General features: G+C 38.5%; 1 protein-coding gene across 2 annotated transcripts in view; it reads right to left on the reverse strand.

Moving 5' to 3' along the window:
• The window catches only part of LOC141802381 (uridine-cytidine kinase-like 1), a 31,275-nt gene extending 22,351 nt beyond the window's left edge, over positions 1–8,924 (reverse strand). For both annotated transcript variants that reach the window (XM_074685933.1, XM_074685934.1), the window contains exons 1-2: positions 8,802–8,924; positions 5,710–5,918 (exon numbers count right to left, since the gene is read on the reverse strand). In XM_074685933.1, the coding sequence (XP_074542034.1) occupies positions 5,710–5,918; positions 8,802–8,890 (298 nt within the window). In that variant the 5' untranslated portion in view covers positions 8,891–8,924. The remainder of the gene's footprint in view (positions 1–5,709; positions 5,919–8,801) is intronic.
• Between the last annotated feature and the right edge of the window lie 1,619 nt (positions 8,925–10,543).

The following is a 10,543-nucleotide window of genomic DNA, read 5'->3' on the forward strand; positions in this document are numbered from 1 at the left end:
CATGATTTGGTCAACTTGTGTGACTGATTGTGATTGCGATGAATATGAGTCAGCCTTGTGCTAAAGAAACATTCAGACATTATTGGTAGTTGTGTAATATGTAATCACAAAAAAATATATATATTAATTCACAAATTCCTTAAACAACTAAATAACACTTGTAAAGTGCTATCTAAGCTTTAAATACTTTATTAAAAATGCTTTGTTTTAGTCTAGTTTGTTTTTTTTTCAGGGTTTTTTTTGTCAAAGCTGTAGCCTGTTGATTCTGTATTCATAGTACATACAAATAAGCAAAAACTAAGTACACAATCTGAAGCAGATGTCATATAGAAAACAGAAATTCAAAGAAGTTTTATATGTTTACCCATGAGATATTTACTTCATATTAAATTCTTTGCGCTGTTGAAACCATAACGTGTCTGCCAAGGTGACAGGGTACTCAACAGTACCAATTTCAGTACTTTTGTGTGTGTTTATGTGGTGATAAATATTAATTTGTTTGATAATGAAATGTCAAAGTTTTTCAATTTTACATATCTATTTCGCAACATATAATCTTGTAATGCTGTGTTCATGTCCAGTATGGAAAATCTCCAACTCTTCCACTCCCTCACAGTCACAAGGACGTGTTTAGGTACCTAAACATGGTACTGTTTGATGTTATGGGAATAAGTATTGGGTACAACAGACGGAATTCGGTCGGTAACTATAAATTTACCTTATTTGGTACCAACACGGACTCAGTGCAGCAGACAGGTGTCAGAGAGGTTGTGACATTTGAGAACACAGAGATGCACATTTTGCCATATAAATTGCACATTCTCAAACCGCGACTGTGAACGGGAATCTGTATAAAGCCTGCTGCACTAATAATAATGAGTCACATCGTTTCCTGGAGCCCAGCTGCTGAGGAGCAAGACGTCTTGTATCTCAAATTGTTTCTTTAAACCACAGATAGACGGACAAAAAAATCCTCCTCGGTTTTTGTTTGTTTTGTTTTTGGCTGAACAAGAAAGCCTTACCTGAAAAGGTCAGTGGTTCTCAAATCAAACTTCTCATTCAGGCTGACTAAGGAAGAAAAAAAGTCCTGGCTCTTGTGTTTTATTTTGAAAAATACTCATGTGTATAAGTAACAAAGACAGATTTGTTTGACAGATTATTTCTTTGTTGTAATAATGCTGATTAATAAATCTTATCCTGCTCAAAAGCCTGTTTAACTTTTAAATGGAGCCACATTTGTAAGGAGCACGAGTTTGTGGGATGTGTAGCAGAGCTGAGTATGTGGGTAACCATTTTTTGTTACTTCTGTGAGTGTTTACGTGGTAATAAATATAAATTTATTTCATAATAAAATCTCAAAATCTTTTAGTAGAACAAATTCATTTTTCAGTATATAAATTTGCTATGCTGTGTTCATGTCCAGTATGGAAAATCGCCTACTGTTCCACTCCCTCAAAGACACAAGGATGTGTTTAGGTACTTAAACATGGTACCGTTTGATTTTACACAAATTGGTACTTGGTAGACATGTACCGATCGATGGGCTGACCAATTGATCAGAGCCTATTTCCTTCATTTTGGGGGATTGGTGATTGGCCCATCCTTACCTATGAAACTGTTCTTATATACCCCCGGGAAGGTCTGACAGCCAGCCTTTGTTGCTTTTTGCTCTGAGACCTAAAACTCAGGACACTTTATTGGTTGTGTAAGTTGAAACACAAAGATTTTATTGTTTCACAGGTATTGTTCAATGATCTTCAATAAAATAAGATTGGAACATTAAAGATATATGCTGCCAGTTATAAAAAATAAAAATCGGTATCAGCCCAAATTAGTTTCGGCAGGTCAGTTTTTTAAAAATTGGTGATCAGCCAGAAAATTGAGATCGGTGCACCCCTAATACTCAGTACTACGGACATAATTTTGCCCGTACCCATCCCAGGTTGCGCCCATGAAAAATTTGCCAAATCCTCTCTGCCAATGGCAAACAGCTTATTGAGAAAGTGCACCAATGCCAACCTACTGGACTCAGAAACAGGGGGAAGAAAGAGACCATTATTAATATAATGTTTTATTACAAGCTACTGAGAGCCATTAAAAAATGGAGGAATCAAATCTCATAGTTTTCAATTCAGAGTCAAGCAGAAACGACTCTCTTCCAAATGTAAACAGCTGTAGTTTATTGACTGTATTATTATAATTAAAAAAACACACATCTCCACGAGCCCGAGAACCACGACCGTGACTGAACGCTCTTGTAGATATTCAACATATAGACGGCTCTGGGTACCTGCAGCTGCCAGTCCTGTCGTCTCTGCTGCAGCACTGCAGGCGCTCAGAGTGGAGTCTCTTCAGCCGCCATAATAAATCCACATGAGCACACACACACACACACACACACACTGAGCAGCTGTGGACCATGGACAGGCTGAATCACAGCTCATTTTTCTTCACTCTTTAAAATGGATCGTGTAAGGATTCATCCTAAACTGAGGAAATCACTTTGAAAAGGAGAATCAGTGAGGTAGAGGAGAAACATCTGGCGCTCTGCGATGTGTTATGATGATGATGACTGTAACATAATTTCATCATTAAATGTGCGCCTTCGCATCTTCTCTCTCTGAGGATTTATTGATGAAACTATAGTTACTTCAAATTTTCCAAACACTGACTTTAGTGTAAAAACGAAGAGTAAGTACGGGTCCACAGTTCACCTCAGTCAACCCCCTGGGTTAAAGACCAAAGCAGCAATCCCTCAGGACAAAAATCCCGGGAAGGGGGCCAGGACTCCACGCTTGCAGGCTTGAGAGGAGCTGAAAAGCAGGATGCATTTGCTGTGGACAGTTGTGTATTTATCGCTGTGTGTGCGAGCGGGAACAGAAATAGCCTACGGAGCTCCTTCTGCGTTATAAACAACTGTCAGTGAAGTGTTGGAATGGGCTTTTTTCCCTCTCAGATAAGACTCATCAAGGTCAAAACTGCTGACAGAGACTGAGACTCAAACACTGCTATAGCTCCTCATCCCCACATGTGATAACACAGCTCGACAGAGGCTACTGAAAAACTGCTCCAGACTTGCAGATTTGGTGTATTAAAAGAGAAACACACACTTCCACTCCTATTCATTGTGTTCCTATAGATTCTGCATTGGTGATTAATCCTGAGGACATTACCCAGCAGTGAAACCTGGTCACTGAATCGGCCGGTTGGAGCAGATAAAACTGCCTTTTCTATTAGCAATAAAAGCCGACTGAGGAGAGAAAAAACCTCTGATATCTTTTGTTGTTCTTTCCTCTTTTTGTTCTTTCACCCATCCGTCTTTTCTTGCTATTCCTGCTTCCTTTACCTCTGCCATTTCTCATTAACTGTTAACTTCTTTTATTTTTTATGTCAGCAGAAATTAGGCCTGGGACAATAGTCAATAAATCAGTTAATCTTAGGATAAATGAAATGAACTCGATAATTTTGCCGGCCTTAATATTTTGCCATGTCTGTTTGTTTTCCTCATCTTTCTCCTTCTGGATGATAAGAGAGTTCACTCTGTGGATCACATTTGTTCCATAGAGGAATGAACGGAGTGGACACTGCTACAGCAGGGGGCGGGGCCACTAGCATCAGGCTAACGTAAACACACAGAGTGCAGCAAGTGAGCAGGTTAATGTAGTAGAAATTAGGAGGAAACATTACTAATGTTTTTCTAACACTTGCACTGTTTCTCTCATCTTTTTTTATGAATGGCATATTTTTATCATCCTGTCTACTTCTAACTTATCGTAACTTGTCTTAACTACTGGTTTTAGCTTATTTCACTTTTTATCTCGGAGCTGCCCTCTTTGTTCTTTTAGCCTTAGCACTGTGTCACTTTCTCTTGTCTTGTATGTGTGTCCCGATACGAGAGCACTTATTTACTCACTGTAAACTGAATTTACCCGAGGGGACAATAAATATTATGAATCTGAATCTGAAAAAAGATGACTGTAAAGTGAAAACATCACAGCCCTAAAGTAGAAATATTTCAGCTTCAAACCGAATGAGCGAGGTGAGCACATCAACACGGACGAGCCAGTGTGCAGCAACAAAAAAAGGCAACACAACAAACTCACAAAACCACCTGAAACACAGCCACCCAACCCAGTTTTCTCAGCTGGGGAAAAACTGCACCTGCAGATGCAGAGACTTCGTCCTGACAGTCAGTACAGAAAGTGTATTCTGAGGCCAGGTCCACACGTAACTGGGTATTTGGGAAACCGCATATATTTTTATACGTTCACAAAACAATGCTTTCTGAAAAAGTGAAGATTTTGGAAACGTTTGGATTCATGGTTTTGTGTAGACGCTGGTAAACAGAGTTTTTGGTTCTCAAACATCACAGCTGAACGACAGGGGCTCATTCTGATTGGCTGGCACGGGTTTCACGTCTGGAAAACACTGCCCAGTATGGGTTTGGCGTGCTTCGAGCAGCACTCACCGGTGGATTTACCCGCTGCGTGTGAACGTAAGTATTTTTAAAAACCAGTGAGGGCAGGGATACTCGTTTTTGACAAGGCCTGAATGCTTAAAACTGAGACAACTGGACTGTTTATAGATTGGGATGAAGCTGATGAAGCGTCATGGATGAGAGGAGAAACGTCTTCACAAACTCAGAACAGTCCAGTTTCCTCGAGTTGAAGCGTTCAGATTAACTCTGACCTGGATGATGAGAATTTACATGGACACAGAAAGTGTGGTTCACTACATTGCAAAAAAAATGCTGCTGTGCAATACAGTTTTTTATTGAGGAGCAATTTCCGACAGAGACCCAAAATTTTCTTAATTGTTGTTGTTTTTTTTTTCGTAGGATATTTAAAAGTAAGTGATATTCCAATTACACTTATGAGTGGATTCTGTTATGATTTTTGGAGTGCTGATTAAATTCAAATTGTGATTCTTCAATATTTACGATTTTTGCCATTTTTATTTTGCTCTTTTACCATCAGACCATGGAAAAAGTGAAATGATGATGATAATGTCTACAGACTATATCAGGAACCATAATTTCCCATAAAATGCACATCACGAGAGTCAGTGAGAAACATTTCGCCCTCTGCTGGAGAAAAGTGGTAACTTTATCCAATCCAGTTTATAACAAAAAACTGAAATGAAGAATTTGAGTTTGAAATAATGATGTTTGATATTGTAAAACAAAAAATCCAGATATATTGTTTTTTCTCCCACCCCTAGACAATAATCTCATTTTCGCCAATAATTGTTTGACAATATATCGTCCAGTTAAGTTTGTTATCGGCCCAAGACTCGCAGAAATACTGTTTTTGTTTTGGCATATTAAACAGAAACTGAACGTGTTGTGAATGTTAAAGCTGCCACTTCTTTCTCTCTGGCTCTCATTGACCTTTACTGCAGGTTGGTTTGTCCTCTCTCCTCTCAGTACACGCTCTGTCTCCCCAGTACCAGTCTCTCCTGCTGCTGCCCAGTCTGAACCTGAACCACATTGGGTGAAGTACAGCCGAGTGTGAAATTGTAACCAGGCATCGGGTTCTCCTGACAATAACAGATTACCTACAAAAGATACTGTCCACCTCACCCTACATGTGTGCAGATGGGTTTAACTGTTATATTGGCTCCAGAAACCATAGATACATGTCATCACACATGCAAACGAACACAGTCCCGTCATGGTTTTTATTTTACAACATAAGTAGTAATTCTCACCTATAACAAAAGCCTCTTTGAACGTAGTCCCAGTGACGTTGTACCACGGTGGTCTCCCAGCGGTGTAGATGGTCCGTTTGTCAGTCCTCAGCAGAGGAGGCTCAGTTTTTGACCGGCTCGTGGTCCGTTTTTGTGGAGATAAAGACGGGGTCAAGGGGCACCTAGGGATACAGCTTGTGATGCTATCCAGAGAGTCGTCTCCGCTCCCGCTGAAAAAAAAGAAAGAGAGGAAGAGATGGGGAGATCAGGGAGCAGAAAATAGACTCTGTCTTTATTTATTCGAGCAGTTTGTTCTGCAATAAAAACACATCTGATTGGTCAGAAAGCTTAAGATAACTAACTTATTTTCAGGAACCTGTCTGCTTTTAAGTAGAAAATCTATTTTTAGACTAAATATGAGCCACAATCATCTGACCAGTCCAGAAAGAAAAAAAATAATCTGCCAAAGGAAAAACATTGTCTAGTTTAAAGTAAACTTCTTATCATTTTTTCTTGTTCAGACCTCATTTTTGTCTCTAAATAACTTGAAACAAGACATTTTTTCTGGACTGATATGTCCAGCATGAATGAGGAGAGGCTCAGCGTTGGCAAGGACTTTGAAGACTCCTTGGTCTCAGGACTTTAACAGTCTGGCAGGCCTGCTACATGCCGGACTGAACACACAGTAGGTATGAGCTGACCGGTGACATGGAACGGGACAGATATGGTGTATTTCTGGTGAAATAGGATCACTTTTCAATTCTGTTTTTTTCGTAACTTATGAAACAAACAGAAAGAATTTTAACTGGTTGAATCAGTTAAAAGCTCCTCACTGGAACTTTCAAATAATGTTGCATTGTACAAAAATCAAAGCAAAACATTTTTTTACAATTTCTTAAGAACATTACTGTAAATTTTCTACATAGTGTTGGTGACAAATTAGCCAAAATGTATTCAGAACCATGCGTTCTTCACATGTGTGTTTTTGCATCAGGAGAGGAGAGAAACAAGTGCATATCTTGTCATTTGCAGGTTTGGTGTTTGCAATTACAAGTTTCAAAAATTCAACTGAGGGATCCGCTTGAAACATTTTACTGGTGTCATTTTATGCATAAAAGGGTTGAATTTAAAATTCATATGGTGATTCAGAGAAGACATCAGAGTACCCAGATGTATATTGTGTGTCCTGATACAGCTTAAACATATAAAAATACTGGTTTTAGGCCTTATGGTGCAGCCCTACTTCAGAGACTGAACTTCAATCTTCAAAAACATTAAAATACATTGAATGTCATTCTCTGCTTTGATCACTGAGGTCTGCTGCTTTTAGGGATGGGTACCTTTCACATTTGAAACGATACGTTACCAATGCCCGATACCTGGCAGTTGGTACCGGTACTCAATGGTTCCACTTTTCGGTACTTTTTTGTGTTTCTGTGGTAAAAAATATTAATTTGTTTAATAATAAAATATTACATTTTTTCAATTTTACATTTTTATACTTCAATACATAACCTTGCAATGCTGTGTTCATGTCCAGCATGGAAAATCGCCTACTATTCCACTCCCTCACAGTCACAAAGATGCATTTAGGTACCTAAACATGGAACCTTTTGGTTGTACGTGAATCGGTACCTGGTACTTTTGATTGAATTTGGTTGGTACCTATAAAAGTACCTAATATGGGTACCCATCCCTAGCTGCTTTTATGGTCACTGTTACACATACGTTAACAGGTTGCCATCAGAGATGCCTTCTGAGCTCATAGTTGGCCCCAGTGCTGCTGCTTCAAAACAGGCGTTTGTTGGTTTGTAGAATCTGCAGGTTCCAAAAAGCCAAACATATGATTTCTACATATAATTACTTTTTTGATAATTTTTTTTTTGTGAACCTGCAGATACTCCACTGTCCTGCAGAAAGAGATGAGATACTCAGTCCACTCCAGAGTCTCCCTCCTCCCTCCACAGTGATGCTGTCGGTGAGGCTGAGGGGGAGGGAGGAAGAACTAGCCAAACCCTCCCCAGGAAATCACACCGCTGCCCGTGGACACAGCATGACACAGAGTGGGGCCAACGTTCACATGAGTAAGGCTGTCATCATTTGGCTCCAACGTGATGAATTAAACCTCAACTATCCACACTAGGGCATGACCAGTACAAATGTCTGGGTTTGAAGGGTTGACAGTTCAGTTTCCAGCACTTTAGCAGAACAACTTTCTCTGCATTGTACTGTCATTGCCTAGTAAAGAGATAGACCTGTCTGTTATAATACATTTTGTTTCTTCATCACAAAAAAAACCTCACCCAGAAGCTAAATTTTGACTTTTTTCCAAATCGTTTTTCAAAAATTGTTTTGAGCATGAAAAAACTGTTTAGATGTAGCCACACACAACAGAAGAAGTACAACAGCTACCATATATTTCAGAAAGGTTGTTGACAGACTTGCTTTCAGCTGTGTGACATCCTGGTTCACACAGACACGTCTACACAGTGTGCTGCCTGACAGACACCTGATCCCTGCACATCCTGAGTGCTACGTGTTATGAATGAGCAAGTGAAAACCGCAAAGCTGCGTTAGAATGAGCTTTAATGAGAATATAAACAATACTCTGTCAAAACCATTAAGATGTATGCTTAGCATTAGCTCTGCCATCATGGTTAGCACAATACAAATCACATTTTTCTTTAAACTTGAAGGTAAATGAAGATGCCCAACTGTAAAAATAACCTGATACCCTTTACAAACGTTTTCCTATAAAGTTTTGAGCGTTTATCGTCAAATTTCCATGAAACCAGCCTCCACGGTTGTAATGTACCGTTATAGGAGCTCCTGACGCCAAAGGAGGCTACTTGAAAACAATACCAAAGCAAGACAAACAGAAAGAAAATAAAATCACTGATAAACTGAGCCATATTCATAGATTTTATGCTATTGTTTTTTTTTCATAGGTCACAGTTTCTTTGTGCTGCAGCCACATGAACACAATGCTTCAGTGTGACATTCACAGCTAGCAAGCTAGCAGCGTTAGCCCGCAGGTATGAGCAACTCTCGCGTTTTATTCCTCCGCAGTGCTCTAATATGTGCCGCAAACCTTCACCCTGAAGCATCTTTACCTGTCGGACCTCGACATAGACCCGTCCTCGTCCATTCCCCCGTCCGTCTGCTGTTGGTCTGGTTTACTGTCGCTGATTGTTGTTTCCATGTCGAGGCTCAGCACAGCGCGGCGCGGAAACCAAACACTGGCAGCGTCATGACGTCAGAGGGGAGGGGGAGCACGTTCTCCTGTGCTGTGTTTACGGAAGTGGGATCATCTTTCACCAAGTTTTCACCATCAAGAAGTATCAATCCAAAGTGTGAAGAAGCAAAAACTGTGTTTTTACGCACAAAATATAAACAAGTATAACTTGAGAGCACAATATAGAACTAATTATCAACCAGAGACAAGCTGTCATCTAGCAAGGCAAAGGAAGTTTATTTATATAGCACATTTTGACAAGGTAATTCAAATTTTTTCAAACATAAAATGAACCATTAAAAATGTCAACAATACACATTTAAGAAAAAAAAAATAATGTAATGCCATACAAACAAATTCAAGCTAAAACTAATTTGACAAAAACAGAAGGTTAAAATATGGTGAAAGATTTTTCTGGTGTGCACAAGTTGTTATCCTGAGGAAGCATATCACCTTATGCACAGCAGATTATTATAAAATTAATTTATTGTTCCCACGCAATTACCTATTTATCTCATGGGATGTTCCCACAAGGCAATTATTATGAGTATATGATATACTTTCAGGTGAGTACTTCTCCTAACAAGGTCATTGAATTAATTTTCTTGTGTGCACTTTAGTTTACTACTTGATATCTTATCAAATAATTGTATCAATATTAAATAAATAAACAACTCAAATTAAACTCAATTTTATTTTATATGGTTTTTTTTTGTACTTCTAAATATGTTGCTGTTTTAGTGACATCCCGTGAAAACAACGTTTTAACAGTTTTGCTTAACAATTTACACACAAGATTTGTTTGTTTGTTTGTTTGTTTAATCTGAATATTTTTATACAATCTAGGAAAAAATATCGTGGCATACAAAAGACTTAGCTCACAGGCTTCTGAATAAGAAAAATTAACCAGACTAATTTTACGTTTCTCCCATTCTCCAGGTTGAACTTGAACGCAGCATGAGCGCCGTAAGAATGACTGATCGATCTGTCAGAATAGGATATCCATCATTAGTACCATTAAAAAGAACAACTTGTATTATTATAATGTGACTTAAAAATAAATAGATGAATACAACTTTGCAATGAATGGTTTGATTTTTAAATCTGAAGCCAATTTCTCTTCGAATATATCATCTACAACGAGGCGAAGTTTACATTAACATCAGCACGATCTTATCTCTTTAGCTGGTTTTTATTTACAGATTCAATAAAACGCTACTGTAGGATGGATTTTTTTTTTTAACAAAATATCTGCTCTATTTTTCCCCTTTTATTTCCATTTAGACCGAAAAATACGTTATAGCCTGTTTTATAATCCTTTTAATTTACGTTTAGGCCTGTTTTCTTCCTGGACTCAATCTTTATTTCATCTAAGGATTCATCCTTTAATATTTCTTATTAAAGTCTGAAGATTTCGCTATGATTCGGCCTGTATTTATTTCTTGAGCTGCATGAATGTGCTTAAACATCACATAGCCTTGGTGAATCAAAAAATGGTTAATGAAGTGCACCATGCATGGAGCCAAATTTGTTCAGAAAAGTGGAACCTTGGCACAATAAAGGCCTTTGATCATCATGTTTACTTTTGTATTAAATGTATTTTTGTAGTGAAAAAAAAAT

This window comes from Halichoeres trimaculatus, unplaced genomic scaffold (genome assembly GCF_033239565.1).
Source record: "Halichoeres trimaculatus isolate MK-OKI-2021-1 unplaced genomic scaffold, fHalTri1.1 fHalTri1_scaffold_13, whole genome shotgun sequence".
Lineage (NCBI taxonomy): Eukaryota > Metazoa > Chordata > Actinopteri > Labriformes > Labridae > Halichoeres > Halichoeres trimaculatus.